The sequence below is a fragment of the Gymnodraco acuticeps genome, unplaced genomic scaffold, assembly GCF_902827175.1.
Source record: "Gymnodraco acuticeps unplaced genomic scaffold, fGymAcu1.1, whole genome shotgun sequence".
Classification (NCBI taxonomy): domain Eukaryota; kingdom Metazoa; phylum Chordata; class Actinopteri; order Perciformes; family Bathydraconidae; genus Gymnodraco; species Gymnodraco acuticeps.
The window spans coordinates 1,859,871-1,871,847 of NW_022992126.1; the positions used below are offsets into that span (position 1 = coordinate 1,859,871).

At 42.0% G+C, this 11,977-nt stretch overlaps 1 protein-coding gene across 1 annotated transcript in view; it reads left to right on the forward strand.

The window, feature by feature from the left end:
- The window catches only part of usp43a (ubiquitin specific peptidase 43a), a 116,498-nt gene extending 110,004 nt beyond the window's left edge, over positions 1-6,494 (forward strand). The window contains exons 15-16 of the mRNA XM_034203337.1: positions 4,552-4,713; positions 5,078-6,494. Coding sequence (XP_034059228.1) covers positions 4,552-4,713; positions 5,078-6,249 — 1,334 coding nt within the window. The 3' untranslated portion in view covers positions 6,250-6,494. The remainder of the gene's footprint in view (positions 1-4,551; positions 4,714-5,077) is intronic.
- The last annotated feature ends 5,483 nt before the right edge of the window (positions 6,495-11,977 follow it).

The window sequence follows — 11,977 nt, forward strand, 5'->3', positions numbered from 1 at the left end:
CCTCAGCCGTGGCCGAGGCAAAGCAGCGGGTGTGGGAAAAGTTCGGAGAAGACATGGAAAAGGACTTTCGGGCGGCACCAAAGTTGTTCTGGAAAACTGTCCGACACCTCAGGAGGGGGAAGCAGGGGACCATCCAAACTGTGTACAGTAAGGATGGGACGTTGTTGACCTCAACTGATGGAGTGTTAGGGCGTTGGAAGGAACACTTTGAGGAACTCCTGAACCCGACAACTCCGCCCTCTATGTTAGAGGCAGAGCTGGAGTATGACGGGGGATCAACACCAATCTCCCGGAGGGAGGTCACTGAGGTCGTCAAACAACTCCACAGTGGCAAAGCCCCGGGGGTGGATGAGATCCGCCCAGAAATGCTGAAGGCTCTGGGTGTTGAGGGACTGTCATGGTTGACACTTCTCATCAACGTTGCGTGGAAGTCGGAAACAGTACCGAAGGAGTGGCAGACCGGGGTGGTGGTTCCCCTTTTCAAAAAGGGGGATCAGAGGGTGTGTGCCAATTACAGAGGCATCACACTACTCAGCCTCCCCGGGAAAGTTTACTCTAAGGTACTCGAAAGGAGGGTCAGGCCGATTGTCGAAACTCAGATTGAGGAGGAACAATGCGGATTCCGTCCTGGTCGTGGAACGACGGATCAGCTTTTTACTCTTGCAAGGATCCTGGAGGGGGCCTGGGAGTACGCTTATCCGGTCTACATGTGTTTTGTAGACTTGGAGAAGGCGTATGACCGAGTTCCCAGGGAGTTACTGTGGGAGGTGCTGCGGGAGTATGGGGTGAGGGGATCTCTACTCAGGGCCATCCAATCTCTGTACTGCCAAAGCGAGAGCTGTATCCGAGTCCTCGGCAGTAAGTCGGACCCATTTCCGGTGAGGGTTGGCCTCCGCCAGGGCTGCGCTTTGTCACCAATCCTGTTTGTAATATACATGGTCGGATTTCGAGGCGTAGTCGTGGGGGAGGGGGTCTGCAGTTCGGTGGACTAAGGATTGCACCACTGCTTTTTGCAGATGATGTGGTTCTAATGGCTTCATCGGTCTGCGACCTTCAGCACTCACTGGATCGGTTCGCAACCGAGTGTGAAGCGGCTGGGATGAGGATCAGCACCTCCAAATCTGAGGCCATGGTTCTCAGCAGGAAACCGATCGACTGTCCACTCCAAGTAGGGAATGAGTCCTTACCCCAAGTGAAGGAGTTCAAGTATCTTGGGGTCTTGTTCTCGAGTGAGGGAACAATGGAGCGTGAGATGGGCCGGAGAATCGGAGCAGTGGGAGCGGTACTGCAGTCGCTTTACCGCACCGTTGTGACGAAAAGGGAGCTGAGCCAGAAGGCAACGCTCTCTGTCTTCCGGGCCATTTTCGTTCCTACCCTCACCTATGGTCATGAAGGATGGGTCATGACCGAAAGAACGAGATCGCCGATACAAGCGGCCGAGATGGGTTTTTCTCCGCAGGGTGGCTGGTGTCTCCCTTAGGGATAAGGTGAGAAGTTCAGTCATCCGGGAGGGACTCGGAGTTGAACCGCTCCTCCTTCGTGTCGAAAGGAGCCAGCTGAGGTGGTTCGGGCACCTAGTTAGGATGCCACCTGGGCGCCTCCCTAGGGAGGTGTTCCAGGCACGTCCAGCTGGGAAGAGACCAAGGGGTAGACCTAGGACCAGGTGGAGGGATTATATCTCTTCGCTGGCCTGGGAGCGCCTTGGGATCCCCCAGTCAGAGCTGGTTGATGTGGCCAGGGAAAAGAAAGTTTGGGGCTCTCTGCTGGAACTGCTACCCCTGCGACCAGACCACGGATAAGCGGGAGAAGATGGATGGATATATATAATCAGAGTATAGAAAAACACAGTTGCAGTGTATAATACTTTTTCTGAGTAATTGAGTTGCAGGTAACAGTCGTTGACAGTTGTTTCTTCACCAAATGTTATGTTTGTACATCCCCTGGCATTTAGATCTTGCACTATATTTGTAAGTGCCCCCCATAGTGGTTTGTGGCTTAGTCCTGACTTCCTCTGCATCTGGAGGAGAGACAGATATGCTTCATTAGGGGATTGGAACATCTCAATGATGGCAGCCGTCCATCAATTTTCTTTTTACAAGCTGGAGAACATATGGTAATAAGGCAGGAGGCAGAAATAAAAGAAGAAAAAAACATTGGTTTTTTTTACATTTAAAAAAAAAAATGGTTTGCAAACAACACAGCACATTCTGCTCAATTAGCCTGACCCAAAACAGCCCACACAAAGAGTTGTTTCCCTCTCTACTTTCAGCACAAATGCTAACCTCTGGCAATACAAAACTTTGACTAAAAGGCTTTATGTGTTGGTGGATATGAAAACAACCTGTTGCCCTGTTAGGGAGTTCGGCTGCTGCATGTGTTAATAAAGTTGTATATGCCGGTTGTGGCTCTAAACAAAGCTTTGCAAATGAAAAAATCCTGTAGGTGTGGACTCAAAAACAATAAGCTTACCACATCGCTCTATTCCTCATTTCTGGTTAAGGTTAGCAGCTTGAGGCTACATGAACAGCTACAAGTTGACCACATTAAAATCTCCAAACAAACTGTTGGTGGTTTATGTTTTATAAATGAGTCCAACAATATACAGTTGCAAGAAAAAGTATGTGAACCCTTTGGATTCTCCACACATAGCGTTGTGTGTTCCTTCCAAACAACTCAACTTTGGTTTCATCTGTCCACAGAATATTTTGCCAGTAGTGCTGTGGAACATCCAGGTGCTCTTTTGCAAACTTCAAACGTGCAGCAATGTTTTTTCTAGACAGCAGTGGCTTCCTCCGTGGTGTCCTCCCATGAACTCCATTCTTGTTCAGTGTTTTACATATCGTAGATTCGTCAACAGAGATGTTAGCATGTGCCAGAGATTTCTTTAAGTCTCTAGCTGACACTCTAGGATTCTTCTTCACCTCATTGAGCATTCTGCGCTGTGCTCTTGCAGTCATCTTTACAGGACGGCCACTCCTAGGGAGAGTAGCAACAGTGCTGAACTTTCTCCATTTATCGACAATTTGTCTGTGGACTGATGAACATCAAGGCTTTTAGAGATACTTTTGTAACCCTTTCCAGCTTTATGCAAGTCAACAATTCTTAATCGTAGGTCTTCTGAGAGCTCTTTTGTGCGAGGCATGGTTCACATCTGGCAATGCTTCTTAAGAATAGCAAATTCAAAACTGGTGTGTATTTTTTATAGGGCAGGGCAGCTTTAACCAACACCTCCAATCTCGTCTCATTGATTGGACTCCAGGTTGGCTGACTCCTGACTCCAATTAGCTCTTGAAGAAGTCTTTAGCCTAGGGGTTCACATACTTTTTCCACCCTGCACTGTCAATGTTTACATGGTGTGTTCAATAAAAACATGAAAACATATAATTGTTTGTGTGGCATTAGTTTAAGCAGACTGTGTTTGTCTATTGTTGTGACTTAGATGAAGATCAGAACACATTTTATGACCAATTTATGCAGAAATCCAGTTAATTCCAAAGGGTTCACATGCTTTTTCTTGCAACTGTAGTAGTGCAATGCTCACTTGTACCTCATTCACACCAACGGTGTTTCGGGGCCGGTTCGGAGCTGGAGCTTGAAAAGCACCGGGTTTTCCTCTTCACACCGCAGCGGAGCAGCCTCTTAGCTCCGGAATCCGGTTTGTTTCAAGCACCAAAAAATTGTCCGGCCAGAGCAAAAGCACCACATACATCACGCTTACATCGAGGCGAGGGCAGGGGCAGGGGCGGGATCAACTCCTGAACAACAACAAGAAGCCCGCGTTTTATCCAGCTTGTACACAACGATGGAGAAACTTAACAAGCAGCAGTGGTCCACTGAAGAGACCAGCTACCTACTGGGAATCTGGTCTTCCGAAGAGTTACAGAGGAAGCTGGAGCACAATCGGCCATTGTTGTTGTTGTCGGCGTCAGCTGTGAGGGGTTTCCGCACGGTTTGGCTTTATGAAGCAGGCACGCAAACGGTTACGTCATGACGCAAACGATGACGCAATGACGCAGCACCAGTCGGACTCTGGGCGGTGTGAAAAGAGCCTCCGCTAAACCGAAGAACCGGTTCTGAACCTGAAAAGCTCTAGCACGGAGCTTGAACCGGAGTTGCGTTGGTGTGAATGAGGTATGGGTGGAATACTCTTAACCCACAGCAATGCAGGTATTGTTTATATCTTGTTAGTTTCAGCCTGTGTCATCATGGCAACATGTGGTCCTGGAGAAACCCCTGAGGAACTCAAGTACTGTCTGTCCGTTGACGGTTTTTGTTACTACAATAGCCACTGGGCCTGATACAATCACAAAGCTGTACAGATGTGTAGTTGAGATCCAAATGAGCGCAGAGTTTAAATGTAGGTGTGGAGGAAGGATGGGGGACGTGTAGGGATAGGAAAGTGGTGAAAGGATGATCAAAAGGTAATTTGCTTGCCTGCTTTTAGTCATAAGCCCTATATTGGGACTGTGTGTGATACAATCCCGAGATGGTCACTGGTTTATGTTTTATGTTCTCCCTCTGACCCTTTTTTTCATTATGTGTGTCTTACAGGATCCACAAGTTCATCAATGTCAGACCACTGGCTGATACGGCTGACAGGGGACAGTCAGAGAGGCAGTATGGTCTCTCGATCCTCCACCACCTGCCCATCCTCCTTACCTGACTCACCCGAGTCTCCGGTCTTCTTTGAAAACGGTTCAAAAGAAGAAAGAGGTAAGGGGCTCCACTCAGTATTTGCCCTAATGAGTTCACTACCTTATTGGTTGTTTAGAATCAGAATCAGAATAACTGTATTGGTCCCACAGAGGGGACATTTACATTGTTACAGCAGAAAAAGAGAAAAGAGCCAAAGACAGCTTAATGTTACCTAAGCATGCATAAAAAAGTACTAAAGATAAAAAAATATATATAATTAAAAAAGTTACACATTTTACAAAATATACATCCTGTAACAGTTCTGAGGATTTAGCAGCCAGGTATATATTGCACATATTGCACATAGTTTGTATGGTTTAGTTAAAGATGTCACATTTAAATTGAAAAACTAAAACATTTCCCCTCTCTTCATAATTGTTAGGGGGTTTTGATAGCAGGCCTTTGATCAGAGGTCTTCAGGGAAGGAGTGTGAGCATGAGAGCACCCAGCAAGACCAGGGAAACACTGAGCAAAGTTTTCCCCCTGCGCTGGTCCTTTGGTTCAAAGGACAGACGGAAACCTGACCCAGTGCCCCCGGCTGTCCAAGACCCTGCCCCTGTGGAGCTGGTACAGTACTTGGAGTCTGGCCGGCGGCCCCGGTGCACAAAAGATCCAATAGCAACGTTGATCAGCGAGCCACGCAGCGCAAGGGAAGCTTCTGAGGGCCGGGCTTCCGCTAATGTTCGATCTTCCAGTGTTGGAAGTTTAAGTTGTTTAAATAAGGCAGGAGATGGGCTGCTGCTTGAGTCTACAAAGGTACCCGAGGGCCAGAGGAGGCCGTCAGATAAGACAGCAAGCTTGAGACGCAGTAAGGGGAGCCAGCCAAGAGACGACAGGACGACAAATATCAGCAGTAGCTCTAGCAGTAACACTCTCACCAGGAGGAAAGATGACAGGAAGGAAAGCTCCTCCAAAGCTTGCCAGGATACTGAGACAAAAAGGAGTTCCAGTGCTGGTGTTCAGTCCAGCTGCAGCACTCCTAGCCTTCAGGATGGGACCCTGAGAAGACAAAAAGGGGACAGGGCTGATAGGGAACAACAAGGTGCATACGAAGGAAACTCTAAGACTAAGAAAGAAGAAGTGCCTAGGAACCATGAAGGACTGCTCTCCTTCTTTAAAGGTAGTTTCCTGAAGAAGGATAGGGACTCAAGGAAGTCAAAGGAGGGTGAATCAGGAATAGGAGCCGGTGAGGAAGGAGGCAGAAGGACGCTCTCTAAGTCGTCGCTGTCAAATGGAGCAGCAGCAGCAGCAGGAGGACGGACTGAACCGGAAGTAGGCAAGTCTAATGGCTCGGGCCACCGGGGCGACGAGCTGGCAAATGGGAAGGTGGGACGGACAACGGCGGATATCAAGCGCTCCCAGAGCTCCTCCAACATCCCCATCAAAGCGGTACAGAGCATGCGTAGGACAGCTTCCCTGCATCGCAATGGGATGTCTACAGCCCCATCACGCAGCCTGGCAACAGACAAACCGTCGTACGGCACCCTGCAGAGGACTCGATACAGCACAACCTCGCTTGGACGCAAAAGGACAGTCCCCGAGTCCAGCTTCTGACACACAGATCATCAACTCAGCCACACACAAACAAAGCCTTGTATTTGTCATAAGGAGAGTGACTTCCAATCTCTAAGATCAAAGCAATAGAGAGCAATTCCAAGTGGTGCCCCTCTTTGTCCTTAGAAAATGAACAGCATGAAGTGGAATGCAGAACGGAGTTGAGAGGCTCAGAGCATATATAGGGTAGTTAAATGCTGGGAGAATGAGATCAGAATAAAATCATTGGACCTGTCCATCAAATTTAAGAGAGTCCATTTTATTTGTTTTTTTTATGACAAGTGCCTGATAAATGTATATTATGCAGTTAAGAACCAATGAATTAGTCTGTTTAGCACTGGAAGCACGAAGTCACACACACATAATTAGTTAAGCATATTATCCACATTCGTGTCTTATCGCTGTAGTTTGAGTGCTGGATTTCCTCACTCCATTCTGAATTCTCATGGTTGTTTGATTACAATCTGGACGCACTGATTGTGTTCCTTTATAAGAATGTAATGTGGCCACTTCATTAACGGTGGTGCTTTGAGGCTTCAGATTCTGCTTAACATTTATTATCCATCTTTAATCCCTTGTTTAAAGTTTTCAAAGTACACGGTCACGATCGCTTTAAACACGAATCAGACTTAAACCCAGACTGCAGTGTTGACCCTGCACAACAAAGACCTTTATCAGTGATATCCCACTGGGTAGGATTGGTATTCTGTAGAATCTCTGACTTGGGTCACACAATCATTATTTGGCTAAGAAATTAAATCCCTAAGAGAGCCAATAACGATTTATTTATATTCATGCAATATCGACCCTTTGGAAATGTGTCAAACCTTTTATATAACATTAATTCCTATTAATTCCATTGGGTTTGTTCTTTTAATATTCTAGTTTTGTGTGTAACCACTTTAATTTGTTATTTATGATTTGTGTTTGTGAAGGTGAGTGTTTTTATCAATATCCTCCCCCTACTCAAAATGTATGTGACAGTAACACATGCTGTATTATTGAAGCTTTAGTTGGAGCTGCCTGAAAAACCTGCTCCTTTTGATTATGAAGAATGTTCACCCTAATCTGATATTCACTGTCATCTTCACCGTAGCAGAGATTGAAATATTACGCCCAAACCTTAACCACACTGGCCAGTTATCAGAAAGTCAAATACTCCACAAAATATCGAAAATGGAAGGAGTAAAGAGGGCCAATGTTTTAGGGTGACGTTTTTCCTCTAATTATACCTTTAATTTGTTTCATATTTTGTAATCATTATAGTATTAACAATCTTATTGAAGGTTTTAAAATGACCCAATTAAAACAAATTGAAAAAAGTTAAATGAAATGCATTATTAGAAAACTGCAGACTAAATTTAACAATTTCATGTTTTTCTTTCTGATACGAACCGTGCATACAATCAAACTTCCCCTTCACCTTATCACGAAAATTAGAAAAATAAATGATCATGAAAAAAATAATTCATGCAGTTATCAAAAACAAAAATTCGATTTTTGTTTTTTACACACCCTTTTATTTCAAACAATGCAAACACGAATATGATGTGAATGACAATGTATATTTTCAGTTTTCTTTGTTTTAATATAGACATCTTAAAGGTCACATGTCATGGCCATTTCCACTGATCATAATTCCATTGTTGAGGTCTACTAGAATAGATTTATACTGTGCAGTTTTCCAAATTCACATTGGTTTCGCATACAGCATCTCTGTAAACTACGTGTATTCACTCTCTCCACTAAACGGCTCGTTGCAGCTCTATTTTCTGTTTTAGAGTTGTACTCCCTACATGGTGTACTTTGAGGGTTTTGACTCTGCACACCGTTTACATGCATAAAAACCTTCATAACACACAAGGGGACGGGTATTAACCGGAAAAGCATGACATGTCACATGTCCCACATGAATCAGCTGGAACTCAAATGTAATGTTCGGCATGATGAAGGATATCTGGTGCCTTTTGCCTTTCACAGCCTATTGTGATAAAAAAAAGATGACGTAAGCATGTCATGTGAGCGTGATTTGGGTTTATGTTGCACATTATTGGGACACATGAAAGCATATTTAATTTATTTCGTGTAATCTGTTTAATTTTTGTATATACTTTTACCTTGCTACATATTTTACCCACTATAAATGTGCTTCGCATTTAATTTGTATACTTTTATGTAGAACAACTTCCCTTTGGCCACTGTACCTTTTCAGAAACTCCTCTCTCACATCCATTGAAAAACTTGTAGAGAAAAGCAGCGCATTGATCTCTTTATCCTGGACCTGGTATCCCCAGCCCCTCCATTTAAAAAAAGGGTGACTTTCTAGTCTCATGTCTGCTTCAAATTCTGGTCGTATGGTGTATCAAGTGAGGATCGATCCTTCTTTTCTGCTGCATTGATTTTCTGATGCGTATGTGCACATAAATTATCCCATGAGGCAATTTTTTGATAATTGCACAATGCTGAAAAGACTGAGAGAAGCACATAATCAACAGTATTTTATTGTTTAGTGTTTGTAACCGTAATTTCGGTTCCAACCTCTCAACCAACACTATTTGCCCAGTATCGACAATTTCTAACGTACTTCTAAATGACCAAATGACAGTGACTATTAGATTTACAGGAGATAATATTCTGTGCAATTGTCAAATCTTTTGTTCAGTCTACTCTAACTGAAGTGTTGTAATTATGTGTCAAGCCACATTAGAAACTGTAACACGCTATTTTGTTTGAAAGGAGAGAGTAGTGGATGAAGGCTGTGGAATTGAACATCTGATTTACACAAGTATTAGTAACATTTACTAATGAAAGGCTCAGGCTTCTTTATTCTAATTTCAAAAGCATCACCAAAGACTAAAAAACTAAATGTAATTTGTTGCAAAAGCTGTATTTAAGCTTGTCACATTGATCATATATGCCAACATGTTGTAGAACCCATCATTATCCTACATGCAAATAAAGAAGCCTTTCCTTTTTATTTGGAAGCATTTAATGTATTATTCAAATTAAAAGGAGAAGCAGACTGTTTCGAAAGAACGTTTTCTATGCAGATCATTAATGTAGCTTGTTGAACATGTCAAACATGTGACTCAACACTTTTTGTGACACAAGCTGCTAAAAATAAGACTAATAAGCAGTATACCTTCATATCCATATACATGTGACACATTCAATTCCTTATTCCAGATGTTGTTCAGATGTGACCTCCAGCAGTAATTCATTGGGAGATACACATATTTGTTTCCCTTTCATTACCACTGAAAAATGGGGCTTTTGGCAATGGTCTGCATTCTCTGATTTCCTCCTGCTTATTTTTATGCTAGGAGATGTTCTGAATTGATTGAACATGATTAATTGCTGCTGTCATAGTGTATCTTTGAAATACACGGTGTGCAAAGACTTTAAATACCACCAATTAATCCAAAGCTTGAAAGGTCATGTTGACAAGTAATTCATCTTTGTGGAGGCGTTAGTCCCACACAGGTAGGTTGAGTGTTCAGAAAATGTTCTTTCCGCAACAAATAAGTTGGAAAAGTGTTACTTAAAAAATGCATGAAGTGTTAAGCCTCTGGATCAGTTGACTCACTCAAAATGACTTTCACAAACACCTTCAGTAAGCAGTAAATAAAAATGCTTTGATGCAGCCTCAAGTGAGGAAGCAATAATCGTGGAATGTCTTATTCATTTATGTTGATCCATAAGTTGTTGCTCACAGGCACGAAAGGTTAAAGAAGTCGAGCACCGCAGCAAATGTTTTCGAAAACACTAATAAATCAAAGTCAGGTGTTTAGTTTTAACTTTGAAACATCATGATGGGTTGACAGTGGCTTTGTTTTGACTGCAGCTGTTATTTGCATGGAATTACCAAACCTTGTAAAAAGAATAAAAAAGCAGCCACTGTCAATCAAAAACATTTTGAAAGAAAAGGTAATGGAAACACGCAGTTGCTAAATGTTCACGCTGTAGTTGGCTCTTACTAGCCGACTCTCCTCAACTTACAAGGACGAAATGACAGCTGTGGCTTCATATTGAACACAATTATATGTCTGTTTAAAATCTATCCTCTGGGGTTGCCCATACTCCTTCTCATTTGAATTTCCAAGAAAGGTAGAAAGAAAGACAAAAAAAAAGACATTTGACAGAAAATAAATTAAAAAGTTCAGTTTCAAACCTGGGGAATAGTTTTTTCAGCTAAAGAGTTAGAATAGAAAATATATGTTGATTAGAGCATTACACATCTTTATACACCATTCCCATCATTTTAGTAAATGTTTTGAAAGCTACAAAATACATGTAGTATACATCTAAAGATCAACATGTCTTACATTCAGAAGTAGCAGGTTATCATTGAAAAACACTCACAAAGCAGAAGATAAAATACATTTATATGAGGGGTCAATGCTGAAATAAAAAATAGGATAAATAGGGACACCATGTCTGTATTGCAGAATAAATGTTTATATCTTTTTTTCTGACTGGCTCAATCTGCATGGGCCCACATACACACTCGGTTTACGCTGCCAAACTGAGCACTACTGTTTTAACATGCATCTTTTTGAAAATGTTGCTTGAAGATGTTTTTATATGCAATTTTACTACATTTGATGGGAAGAAATCTGTGTTTCAATGTGTGGACGCACATACGTGTGTGTGTGTGTGTGTGTGTGTGTGTGTGTGTGTGTGTGTGTGTGTGTGTGTGTGTGTGTGTGTGTGTGTGTGTGTGTGTGTGTGTGTGTGTGTGTGTGTGTGTGTGTGTGTGTGTGTGTGTGTGTGTGTGTGTGTGTGTGTGTGTGTGTGTGAAAAGAAAGAGTGATTAAAGAAAATTGTTATCATTGACATACAACTTGTGGGGTTTAGTGATTTGGGAATATGATGCCAACTGAACTGACATTCTTTGTATTTTATTTTTTGCACAAGGGTGTAAAAAATACACCTTCAATGTAAAACAACTTTCTGCCTTCTGTACATGTGTTTCATTTTCCAATACAACAAATACAAATGTATTATTTATGATTATTGACTTCAGTAAACACCTTTTAAAATGCTTGATTAAAAAAAGGATTATACATCTTACTCAAATACTAAAATAGTTTTCTATGTTATATATATATTTACATTCGGTATATTTACTGAAATGAATAAGTTGTTTCTTCATCAAATCATAAACCAGACTTTATCAGATGAATGTAGGGGAGTTAAGAGATTAGAATATATAACTATGAAAAGAAGAGGAGCGTCATTTTGAATGAACATAAAACAGAAGTGAAGAAGTACCAGTAAATTGTGCTTATCTACAGTTCAAAAATGTAAAAGCTTAATCGAACAACTGCTCAAAGGTGAATTAGAGCTTCATTAATGTTATAATTTGCTGCTTTTATATTTAATGAACTGAATATTTTTCTCTTTGAGACTGTAGTTTAGTTTTTTAATGAAGCAAGGACATTTACTATTTTCTGACATTCAATAGACATGATTAACAAATGAATAGAGTATATTGCCATGATAAACCTGTTACATCCTTTTACTATAGACAGCGATACACTTTTTAAATACAACATTAACATATATTTCTGAAGTTGGTATGTTTAGCTTACTTATTTAACAAAATCACCTTCGTCTGATATTCACTCTCTTTTAGCTCCGTTATGGTCTTCCCCGACAAGCGACACTACGGTGCAAGAAGTTCACCTTTAGTCTCTCTCTCTAAATCCGCGCTTGAGAGAGACAT